Consider the following 12,254-nt stretch of genomic DNA (forward strand, 5'->3'; position numbering starts at 1 on the left):
CCCCCCACACACACACACTCAATCCCCCCCTACCCCCACACTCAATCCCCCCACACACACACTCAATCACTCCCCCCCCCCACCACCACCACCAACACCACCAACACACACACACACTTAATCAGTCCACAATTTCACCTGGGGGGGCGACATGCTCCGATCCCCCAACCCCCCATGCTGCTGAAAACGGGAAGCAGACAGGAAGAGAAGGAGGGCTTGTCTGTGTACAGAGAGAAGCCCCGCCCTCTCTGCAAGACACAGACATAGAAGCAGCAGCACAGATCTTCTGGCCCCGCCCCCTCTGCAAGACACAGACATAGAAGCAGCAGCACGGATCTTCTGGCCCCGCCCCCTCTGCAAGACACAGACATAGAAGCAGCAGCACGGATCTTCTGGCCCCGCCCCCTCTGCAGGCCCCGCCCCCTCTGCAAGACACAGACATAGAAGCAGCAGCACGGAGCGCCCCCAGGTTTCCCTGCAAGCTGCTCGCGCCCCCCCTACATAATCGTGCGCCCCCCCCTACCGTGTGTGTGTGTGTGTGTGTGTGTGGCCCATCACTCCGCCTCAGGCCAATGAGAGGTTTGCGGGGGCGGGCGGCCCAAGGGACCAATGAGATTTCCCCTAGGGACACCGGACATCCAGATAGGCATACAGTGCTTTCACTAATATAGTATAAGATGAGTATCTCTGTACACTGATAATGAACACACATTGCTCTATAATGATACTATGGGGCATATTCTAGTTGCTGCGAGTGGTGCATATCTGTGCAGAAAGAGCCCTTTCCAATCGGATTTGCAGGTTTTAGTACACTGCAAGCCCTTCTCGCATGTCCAATCCATGCGGAAAAGGGTTTGTTTAAGAAGCGGTTGCATTCCGGCTGTACAAATCCGAGCAGAATGACCAGAAAGGGCAAAGCTCACTGAAATTATGTAAAGTGTATATATAAATGAGTAACACCCCACATCTCCTAAACTATTTCCATAAGACCAATACTGACAAGTCTAAGGCCCATTGTGATGAAGGGGGTACTGGTTTCAGGCCCAACAGGATCAGAACCCACAACCTCTGCTATTCTGGGCAGCAGCTCTAGCATTGAACTAAATCAGATGTTAGAAGCCTTAAGCCCCCCTAACCATATAGCAAAGTATATTCAAATGAGTCACACAACACGCCGAGGTATAACATATTTCCGTAAGTCCTATACTGACAAGTATCAGGGGGGTGGAGAGAGAGCGAATTTAGTAGCGCTCTTCACACATGCGCGGTTGGCAAGCGCCGAGTGCGCATGTGTGACAAATCTGGTCACCCTATACCTATGAGATATACTGATGAGATCTGCCAAGTATATTTAAATGAGTCTCACCCCACAAAACATTTCCATAAGACCAATACTGACAAATCTAAGGCCCCTTTGGATAAAGGGGGTACTGCTGCCAGGCCCAAAAGGATCAGAACTCATAACCTCTGCTATTCTGGGCAGCAGCTCTATAATGAACTAAACCAGATGCTGAGTAGCTCCACTGTCAGAGCATACTTTTGAGCTCTACTGCTCACACCTGTAGCCCCACTCCCCTGGCTTCCTTTAAAATCAGAAGACTTCCACTTCCTGGTTGCCAGTTCAATGTGCATTGTGCACAAAAAGGAGCACACCTGAGATACCTGGGAGATATGTGACAGGGCAGCATCCCAGCATCTGGTTTAGTTCAATCCTATAGCTGCTGCCAAGAATAGCAGAGGTTGTGTGTTCTGATCCCCTTGGGCCTTACACCAGTACCCCCTTCATCACAATGGTCTTTAGACTTTTCAGTGATGGTCTTATGGAAACTTTTTGTGGTGTGTGACTTATTTAAATATACTTTGCACAACTCATTAGAATATCTCCCAGGTACCTTACTTAATCTCAGCGTCTCCACTGCTGTAATCCCCCTCCTGGCTTCAATTCCTGTAATACACACAATTCTCTTCCTCACATTTAGGGCTTTCAACTCCTCTACCCCTCCTTACATCTCATCCCTAATTTCTCACTATACACCTGCCCGACTCTTGCATTCTGCTCAAGGATGTCTTCTCTCTACCCCATTTGTATCTAAAGCCCTCTCCTGCCTTAACCCTTCCCGGTCCAATATCCCACAAAATATTTTGCCACTTGCGGTCCAATGTCGGATCGGGAGGAGGATGTGAAGATATGGAGTGAGGCGTCGGCAGCAGCACACGTCCCCTGCATTCCCCTTGCACTTCTCCCAGCAGCCGCACTGATTCCCCCCCCCCACCCCTGCTCCGATCCCCGCCAGCAGCCCCGCTCCGATCCCCCCAGTCCGGCACCGATCTCCCCCCAATCCCGGCGCCGATCCAACCCCCCACAGCCCTGCACCGATCCGCCCCCCCAGCCCTGCACCGATCCGCCCCCAAGCCCTGCACCAATCCGCCCAGCACCGATCCCCCCCCCAGCCCTGCACCGATCCGCACACCCCAGCCCGGCACCGACCCCCCCCCAGCCCTTCACCGATCCCCGCAGGCACCCCACGATGCCCAGCAGCTGACACCGGAGGTAGGGGGTAAGGGGGGCTGTGACTGTGACTGTGTGTGTGGTGCGAGTGTGGTGTGAGTGTGCTGTGAGTGTGCTCTGTGTGCTGTGAATGTGTGCAGTGTGCTGTGAGTGTGTGCAGTGTGTGCGCAGTGTGATTTGAATGTGTGCAGTGTGCTGTGAGTGTGTGCAGTGTGCTGTGAGTGTGTGCTGTGAGTAAAAAAAAAAGCTGTATGTGGTTTTTTCCCCGAAAATTAAATTAGACCTGCTGGTGCACTTAGTGAAAATTAATTGGACCGCAAAGGGTTAAACCTTTCTCACTGACTGAACCACACCTCTGGAATACCCTTCCTCTCAATACCCGACTGACACCCTCTCTCTCCACCTTTTAAGACCCATCTTAAAACAAACCTCTTTAACTAAGCATATGGGTTGGCGGATACTGTACTCATATTGACATATTGTATGTCTTTATTTGTATAGCGCCATTGATGTACATAGCACTTCACAGTAGTGATACACATGATAATCATATAAATAACAAATAATATAAATAACAGGTCATGGGAATAAGTGCTTCATACATAAACGTAACATAAACGTAACATTTAAGAAGAGAAGGCCCTGCTCTGAGGAGCTTACAATCTAATTGGTATGTAGGAGGAATGTACAGAGACAGGAGGGGGGAATTTTGCACTGACCCTTGCATATGCATTTACCAGAACACCCTCCTTCTGTCTCTGTAAGTTCTCCCACTTACCACTTAGATTGTAAGCTCTTCGGGACAGGTACTCCTTTTTCCCAAATGTTACTTTATGTCTGGAGTACTAATTCCCATTATGTGTTATAATATTATGCCATGTGTATACTGCTATAAAGTGCTATGTATATATGGATGGCGCTATACAAATAAAAGATATAAATACATACCTTCAGGTGTGCTCCTTTTTGACCATAGAGGGTGGTTGTAGGGGATATATATTATATATTATATAATATATATATATACACATATATATACATATACATACACACACACAACTTGGAACTATTAAATTAGCTCTCTCCCCCCACCACCCTACCTTGCTGTAATACAGAATACAGCTAGTTGTCAAATTTTATTCCGTGATTTATGACCATCGGTGCAGATTTGCAAAGATAATGTCGCCACTACTAGAATATGCTGAAATGTATTTCTGTACAGGGATAGCACATTGCTCTGTATAACAATAATGAGTTTCTCCACCCATAATAATACACACTTCTCCTTCCGTTTCCCTGCAGGTATGTAGCGGTCGTGCACTCAGCCACCATGGGCCAGCGGCGGAGTGTGCAGTGCACGTGGCTGGTAACTGGCTGCGTGTGGATTTGCTCGCTCCTCCTTAGCACGCCAGCTCTGCTGTTCTCAGGGGTGCGGTGGGGGGACGGCGTGGCCCTGTGTGTGCTGGATCTCCCCGGGGCCCCCCCATCCCTCTACTGGTACACATTGGCACACAGTCTGCTGACCTTCCTCTTGCCGCTGACAGTCATCACCGTGCTGTACTCGCTCACCCTGCACCACCTCTCCCAGGTCATGCGCAGGGTACAGCGTGCTCCGTCCCAGCGCAGCCGCAGGGTGACCCGCATGGCGCTGGCCATTGTGGCCGCCTTCCTGCTGTGCTGGGCCCCCTTCCATGCCGTGCAGCTGCTCAACCTCATCTCTGCTGGACCACCGTCTATCTCTGTCTTCTACCTCAACCAGGCAGCAATCTGCCTGGGGTATGCGCACAGCTGCGTCAGCCCCCTGCTAGTCATCTGCTGCACTGAGGGCTTCCGGGAGCGACTTCCGCACGCACGGTGAGAGGCAGCACCTTAAGTGCAACCAGCGTTGCCTACATTCAGCACTATATGTGGGGGGAGGGAGGGGGAAAGGCGACAAGTGCTCTTGCTACAGTCAAAATGGTAGATATGGTGCTAGGAACGAATCGCACAGAAAACAATATCTTGTAAAGAACAAGAAGGGAAGAGCCCCTATACTCAGCACTCAATATCCAGGTAAGTGAATTAATTAAAATGTAACTTTTAATAGTTGATAATAATAAGATTGTAAGCTCTTCGGGGCAGGGATTTCCTTTCCTATTGTCTGATTTTGCTGCACTTATTGTATAATTATAATTCCCTGTACTGTATTCTTTGTGAAGCGCTGAGTACACTTTTGGCGCTATATAAATAAAGACATACAATACAATAAAATTATGTTGGACAAAGACAAGACATAAGTAATAAAATCAAGACACAAAATATAGCTGTAATCTCATTCAAATCCGGATATAAATTCAGGGGATAGTGGTGGTGACTCCTGGCTATTGTGATATAATATATAGACCCAGGTTAGTCCCTAATGAACGGGAAATAAGTCACAAAAATGTTCTCTGCTCCATATGTATCAGGAGCTAAATCAGGAGAACTCAAAACCCTCCTTGGGGAGGAGAGAAATAGCAGCTAAAGTATTAAAAAACAATATGCAAAGATAAGGGCACATAAGGAGACGTATAATTTCGTTTCCCACTAGTTAATTAATTGGGGTCAGTGTTCCGACATACAAATAGTAATTCAGTCACAATTTTGCAAACATACTGTAATAGTCGTGCAGCATCAATTGTTAAACTGTATTTACTGCTGCAAACTTGTGACTAGAGGAGAAAGGGGGCGCACGGCGAGCCTCTGGTCAGTAGTGTGCAGAGTGTTCAGCACATACTATATTACTTACATTAGTCTTATATAAGAGGGTAGTTAAAACTGGCTCCCTTGAGAGTTAGGCCGAGGCCCGATGTCGGTGCTGCATGCGCGCCTGCCAGGCTTGCGACGAGTGCAGCCGAGATCCCCGATCTGCAGTGAGCTGGAGGGGGAAAGACGAGGGGAGCGTGATGGGGGGCGGCGGCCACAACGTCACCCGGGAGGTTCGCCCCCATTAGCTGAACTACCAGTAGGTGTGGCCAGCGCTCTGTCGCAAGTTGTGAGCACAGATTTCCTGTCATCAGGAAAATCTGTTCGCACAACGTGGCGGGCAAGGCAGCAATCGGGCCGGCCCCATTGAAGGGCGGTTCTTGTCCCTGCAGGGCCGCCATAGCGGGCGCTGCAGCAGGCAGCGGGGACCTGGCCTTAGCAGGGCAGAACAGTAACAGACATTGATAGGTGATTACCTATCAATCTCTGTTACTATTCTGCCCTGCTAACTCTCGAGAGACAGTTTTAACTACCCTCTTATATAAGACTAATGGAAGTCTAATATACTGTAGTATGTGCTGAACACTCTGCACACTAATGACCAGAGGCTCGCCGTGTGCCCCCTTTCTCCTCTAGCCACAACTTTGCAGCAGTAAATACAGTTTAACAATTAATGCTGCACGACTATTATGTTTGCAAACTTGTGACTGAATTACTATTTGGACGTCGGAACGCTGACCCCAATTAATTAACTAGTGGGAAACTAAATTATACGTCTCCTTATGTGCTCTTATCTTTGCATATTTTTTTAATACTTTGGCTGCTAATTCTCTCCTCCCCAAGGAGGGTTTTGAGTTCTCCTGATTTAGCTCCTGATACATATGGAGCAGAGAACATTTTTGTGACTTATTTCCTGTTCATTAGGGACTAACCTGGTTCTATATATTATACCACAATAGCCAGGAGCCACCACAACTATCCCCTGAATTTATATCAGGATTTGAATGAGATTACAACTATATTTTGTATCTTGATGTTATTACTTATGTCTTGTCTTTGTCCAACATAATTTTATTATTAGTAACTATTAACAGTTCAATTTTAATTAATTCACTTACCTGGATATTGAGTGCTGAGTATAGGGGCTCTTCTGTTCTTTACAAGATATTGTTTTACATTCAGCACTGTATAGTTATGTTGAGTATACAGTTAGGTCCGGAAATAATTGGACACTGATACAAGTTTTGTTATTTCGGCTGTTTACCAAAATAAATTCAAGTTACAGTTAAATAATATGGGCTTAAAGTGCAGTCTATCAGCTTTAATTTGAGGGTATTCAGAACCAAATTGGAGAAAGGGTTTAGGAATTACATCTCTTTAATATGTAGCCCCCTCTTTTTCAAGGGACCAAAAGTAATTGGACAATTGACTCAAAAGTTGTTTCATGGACAGGTGTGGGCTATCCCTTCATTATTTAATCATCAATTAAGCAGGTAAAAGGTCTGGAGTTAATTCCAGGTGTGGCATTTGCATTTGGAAGCTGTTGCTATGAACCCACAACATGCGGTCAAAGTAGCTCTCAATGCAAGTGAAACAGGGCATCCTTAGGCTGCAAAAAAAAATAATAATCCATCAGAAAGATAGCAGGAACAGTAGGAGCGGCCAAATCAACAATTTGGTACATTCTGAGAAAAAAAGAACGCACTAGTGAGCTCTGCAACACAAAAAGGCCTGGACGTCCACGGAAGACAACAGTGGTGGATGAACGTAGGATCCTTTCCATGGTAAAGAAAAACCCCTTCACAACATACAGCCAAGTGAAGAACACTCTCCAGGAGGTAGGCATATCATTATCCAAGTCTACCATAAAGAGAAGACTACACGAGAGCAAATACAGAGGGTTCACTACAAGGTGCAAACCATTCATAAACCTCAAGAATAGAAAGGCCAGATTAGACTTTGCCAAACAATATCTAAAAAAGCCAGCTCAGTTCTGGAACAGCATTCTTTGGACAGATGAAACTAAGATCAACCTGTACCAGAATGATGGGAAGAAACAAGTATGGAGAAGGCTTGGAACGGCTCATGATCCAAAGCATACCACATCATCTGTAAAACACGGTGGAGGCAGTGTGATGGCATGGGCATGCATGGCTTACAATGGCACTGGGTCACTAATGTTTATTGATGATGTGACAGAAGACAGAAGCAGCCGGATGAATTCTGAAGTGTATAGGGATATATTGTCTGCTCAGATTCTGCCAAATTAAGCAAAGTTGATTGGATGGCGCTTCACTTTACAGATGGACAATGACCCAAAACATACTGCGAAAGCAACCCAGGAGTTTTTTAAGGCAAAGAAGTGGAATATTCTGCAATGGCTGAGTCAATCACCTGATCTCAACCCGATCGAGCATGCATTTCACTTGCTGAAGACAAAACTTAAGACAGAAACACCCACGAACAAACAACAACTGAAGCCAGCTGCAGTAAAGGCCTGGCAAAGCATCACAAAGGAGGAAACCCAGCGTTTGGTGATGTCCATGCGTTCCAGACTTCAAGCAGTCATTGCCTGCAAGGGATTCTCGACAAAGTATTAAAAATGAATATTTTATTTATGATTGTGTGAATTTGTCCAATTACATTTGAGCCCCTGAAATAAGGGGACTGTGTATGAAAATGGTTGCAATTCCTAAACGTTTCATACAATATTTTTGTTCAACCCCTTGAATTAAAGCTGAAAGTCTGCACTTCTATTGCATCTCGGTTGTTTAATTTCAAATACGGTGGCGTACAGAGCCAAAATGATGAAAATTGTATCAGTGTCCAATTATTTCCGGACCTAACTGTATATACACTGAAATATATATATATATATATATATATATATATATATATATATATATATATAGCAAATGGATATATTACTGTATGCTCATTTGCATGTCTTAGACAGGTCTGCAACCCCGCCTTTCACCATTATCACCCAGCACTTCCACTGCAGCAAGGGATTCTGGGAAATGCTATATGCTTTGTTGTGGAGGGTTTTTGTCACTTTTTTTACCCACCATAACTTAACTGAGTGTATATATATATATATATATATATATATATATATATATATTAGAGAGAGAGAGAGACTGCACTGTATAGTGATGAAGACTATCTCTATACAATGACAATGAACACGCTGAGTATCTCTACACACTGATAATGAACATGCTCCCGTGTATAATGGTGCTGAGTATCTCTATACACAGCCAACCCTGCTAGCTAACATGAGGCGCTGTATAATGATGCTGATTATCTCTATACTGTACAGTCAGTTCCTTGAAGTCAGAGAAAGAAAACAGTTAGAACAAGAGGTCACTCTAAAACTGGAGGGTTGGAGTCTCGGGAAATGTGAAGAAGTACTACTTCATGAAAAGGGTGGTGGATTCATGCAACAGTTTCCCAGCAGAGGTGGTAGAGGCTAATATAGTAAGGGAATGAAAAAATGCTTGGAATAGAGACAAGGTTATCCTAAATATGAAAGAGAGTAGATTGGGCAGGGTTGGTGGCCTGGGGGGAGGGAGGCATGTGTTCTTATGTATAAGGATGAGTTGGATTGTACCATGTCTAGACAAAGGGACTTATTAATGTTCCCGTCTTTCTCTGATTCCCTAGGTGCTGCCGGTTTCTCTTCCGCCGCTGGGCTGTGTTCTGGCCAGTCTCTGTCTTGCCCCCCCAGGGCTCAAACTCTGCCATCAGCAGCCCTCCTGTAGGCTGGGTCGGTGTCCCCCAGCACCGGAGACGGACTATCAGCCTGGAGACTCCCCCCTGCTCTGTCACAGAGAATACCAGACTAAGCCCAGAGGGGAGGGATGAGAGCAGCTTCTTTTGATCATCCTATGAGGACATGGGATTCCGCATGTATGTGTGTATGTGTGTGTGTGTGTGTGTGTCCCCGCAAGTGTGTGTTTTGTGAGTTCTGGTGCACAAATCACCTAATTTCTGGGTCTGTACTGAGATAGAAAGATATGGTCTGTGCATAGTAATAATAATAATAATAGTTTGTTTTTGTGTAGCGCTGCTAGTTTTTACGTAGCGCTTTACAGAAACATTTTTGCAAACACGGTCCCTGCCCCCGTGGAGATTACAATCTATGTTTTTGGTGCCTGAGGCACAGGGAGATAAAGTGACTTGCCCAAGGTCACAAGAAGCTGACGCTGGGGTTTGAACCAGGTTCCCCTTCTTCAAGCTCAGTGCCAGTCAGTGTCTTTACTCACTGAGCCCCTCCTTCTCCATAGTGTGATATACTGTATACAGATACAATGTGGCCCAGACATGTCAACGTCTCACTGATTTGTTTGTTTATAAAATGTTTTACCAGGAAGTAATACATTGAGAGTTACCGCTCGTTTTCAAGTATGTCCTGGACATAGAGTTATGAAGACAGATACATGGTTACAAATACATGGGTACATTAGATTTGAAGTCAGTCTCACTGATATTCTGACAGCGGTGTAGGACATTTTGTCATGGCTATTTCGCCGCGACCAAATAACTGAAGACGCTTCACCGCAACTCACCCTGGCGCCAGGAGCTGTCGCCGCTAAGGTAAGTCCCTAAGCTTAACCCTTACCCTAAAACCCCCTACCCTTACCCTAACCACTAAAACCCCTAATGTTAACCCCATACCCTAACCGCTAAAACTTACCTGCTCCTAGAAGTGGCCGGCGGCAGTTCCAGCAGCATAGGGTCCGTCTGCGGTTGAACACCAGCCGCATTTGGTCGCAGCAAAATGGCCGGTCTCAATTATCCCTTTCTGTTCTGCCAGTCTCACTTATTATTAGCATCAAATCGTCAAAGAGTCTGTCCTGCGCTTCCGTGTGCAGAGCAGCAATCTGATAGTATCAGACACTGGGGCATAACACGAGGGAGCTCCGCTTGGCGACAGAATCGACCGGTGCAGGGGGATGTTATTAGTTTACCTCACCTGCATCTCCGGTCTGGGGCCCGCTCACCTCGGCTGCTCCTGTGTGCCACTGTCTTGAAATGGTCAGGATACAATGGTGGATTCGGCGCAACTGCGCATGCCTGAGTCAGAAAGGCTCCCGAAGTTCTTCAACAAACTTTATTGGCAAAAACACACAAGGGCTAACACCGCATTCTCCCCCTCTACGTGTTTCACCCTCACAGATAGGGCTTCGTCTCGGAGAGTATTATTAGCATCAGCCTCTCAAAGACTCACTGATAAAGATCCTCACGTTTCAACTAAAAAGGGCAATTTTTGATTCAGAACCCTCAAATTTCACTGATCATGGCCTTTAGGAGGTGACATCTCTTCTAATTTGGGATTTATACTCTGGCTGCCGGTCTGCATTGCATAAACTTAATTAACAAACGGCTCAAATATGATGCAGACATATGCAAAAAATAATGTATTTTCCGAGACTTCCAATTTTTGAGACTCTTCCGTTAAGGTGTCATTTTGTTCCACGTCCACTAATCCAAATTTCACTTTTTTGGGTGCTAAGAAGATGTCACCTCTGTGATTAGAGAAATCCCCATTTTGGGCTCTGTCCTTTTTATTTTTTTTTGTGAGCATATATGGACCATCAAAAAATACAATGAGTGACATATCATATATAGGGTTAAGAGCATTAAACATGAGTGTAAACACAAGAAAAGTGTAATCCCTGTCAAAGAGTTTACAATCGAATGGCATGATGGGAGACATAGAGACGCAGGAGATATGTCTACAACTGTATTAGGGGTAGTCAAATAACAAAGGAGGGAGTGGGAGAAAGGTAGTGCAGTGGTTTTCAATCTTTTTTAGGGGCACCCTTAATCGCAGTGCTAGGTTGCTGAGGCACCTCGACAACAGGACAGGGTCACAGAAAACACAAGACAGAGTCAAAGGAGACAGCGACAGAGATTCACAGGAGTCAGAGGGGGTTGAGTCACAGAAAACACACACGCACACACCAACAGGACAGTCACAAAAAACACAAACCGACAGGACAGTCACAGAAAACAGACACACACACATACATACACACCAACAGGATAGGGTGACCATACATCCCGGTTTAGCTGGGACAGTCCCGTTTTTTCATGTGCTGTCCCGGTTTTCAATTAATTCTCAAATTGTCCCGGTTTTTACTTGGGGTCACGGCTTTTGGGGCTGCGGAGAGCGGAGGATGCTGGCTGCCCTCCCAAGCGGCGGAGGGGGGGTGGGGGCGCAGAGATAGCAGGAGAATGCCGGCTGTGATTGGAGGACGTGGGGGGGGGCGATGTTTTGACGAGGTGCTGCAAGCCGGGCCTCCCCTTCCCTCAGCACTTCCCCCTCCCTTCTCTCCTCCAGTAATGCCGGGTCCTCCCCTTCCTTAGGCTCCGTCCCTCTGTCCCTCCCTTTAGGCTCCGCGGGCCTTCCAGTCTCTCATCTGCACTGGCTACCTATGCTGCTCCAGCACCCATCCACGGGCCCCAGGTAACCCACATGCCCCCTTATACCCCCCTCCCAGGCACCTTACCCACCCCAAGGGGGGAGAGGCCTTATTTTTATGTGTATGTTTGCAGAGGTGGGCTTAATGTGTGTGTGTGTCACTGTCTGTCTGTCTGTCTGTGTGACTGTGTCACTGTGTGTGTGTCACTGTCTGTGTGTGTGTCACTGTGTGTGTGTGTGACTGTGTGTGTGTGTGTTGTCACAGTCTGTGTGTGTGTGTCACTGTCACTGTGTGTGTGTCACTGTCACTGTGTGTTTGTGTGTGTGTGTCACAGTCTGTCTGTGTGACTGTGTCACTGTGTGTGTGTCACTGTGTCACGGTGTACGTGTGTGTGTGTGTGTCAATGTCACTGTGTGTCACTGTGTGTGTCTCACTGTCTGTGTGTCTCACTGTCACTTTGTGTGTTTCACGGTGTCACTGTCTGTGTGTCTGTATCCTCCCCTCCAAATTCCATCAACATGGCTGCGTGACGTCTCATAATGCACATTGCCATAACAACGAGACGCTCCATGACGTCGCGCGGCATCAAG

At 46.6% G+C, this 12,254-nt stretch overlaps 1 protein-coding gene across 2 annotated transcripts in view; it reads left to right on the forward strand.

Moving 5' to 3' along the window:
• Positions 1-9,612, forward strand: part of LOC142495798 (melanin-concentrating hormone receptor 1-like) — a 37,689-nt gene extending 28,077 nt beyond the window's left edge. For both annotated transcript variants that reach the window (XM_075601771.1, XM_075601770.1), the window contains 2 exons: positions 3,812-4,363; positions 8,900-9,612. In XM_075601771.1, the coding sequence (XP_075457886.1) occupies positions 3,812-4,363; positions 8,900-9,116 (769 nt within the window). In that variant the 3' untranslated portion in view covers positions 9,117-9,612. The remainder of the gene's footprint in view (positions 1-3,811; positions 4,364-8,899) is intronic.
• The last annotated feature ends 2,642 nt before the right edge of the window (positions 9,613-12,254 follow it).

This window comes from Ascaphus truei, chromosome 5 (genome assembly GCF_040206685.1).
Source record: "Ascaphus truei isolate aAscTru1 chromosome 5, aAscTru1.hap1, whole genome shotgun sequence".
Taxonomy (NCBI): Eukaryota; Metazoa; Chordata; class Amphibia; order Anura; family Ascaphidae; genus Ascaphus; species Ascaphus truei.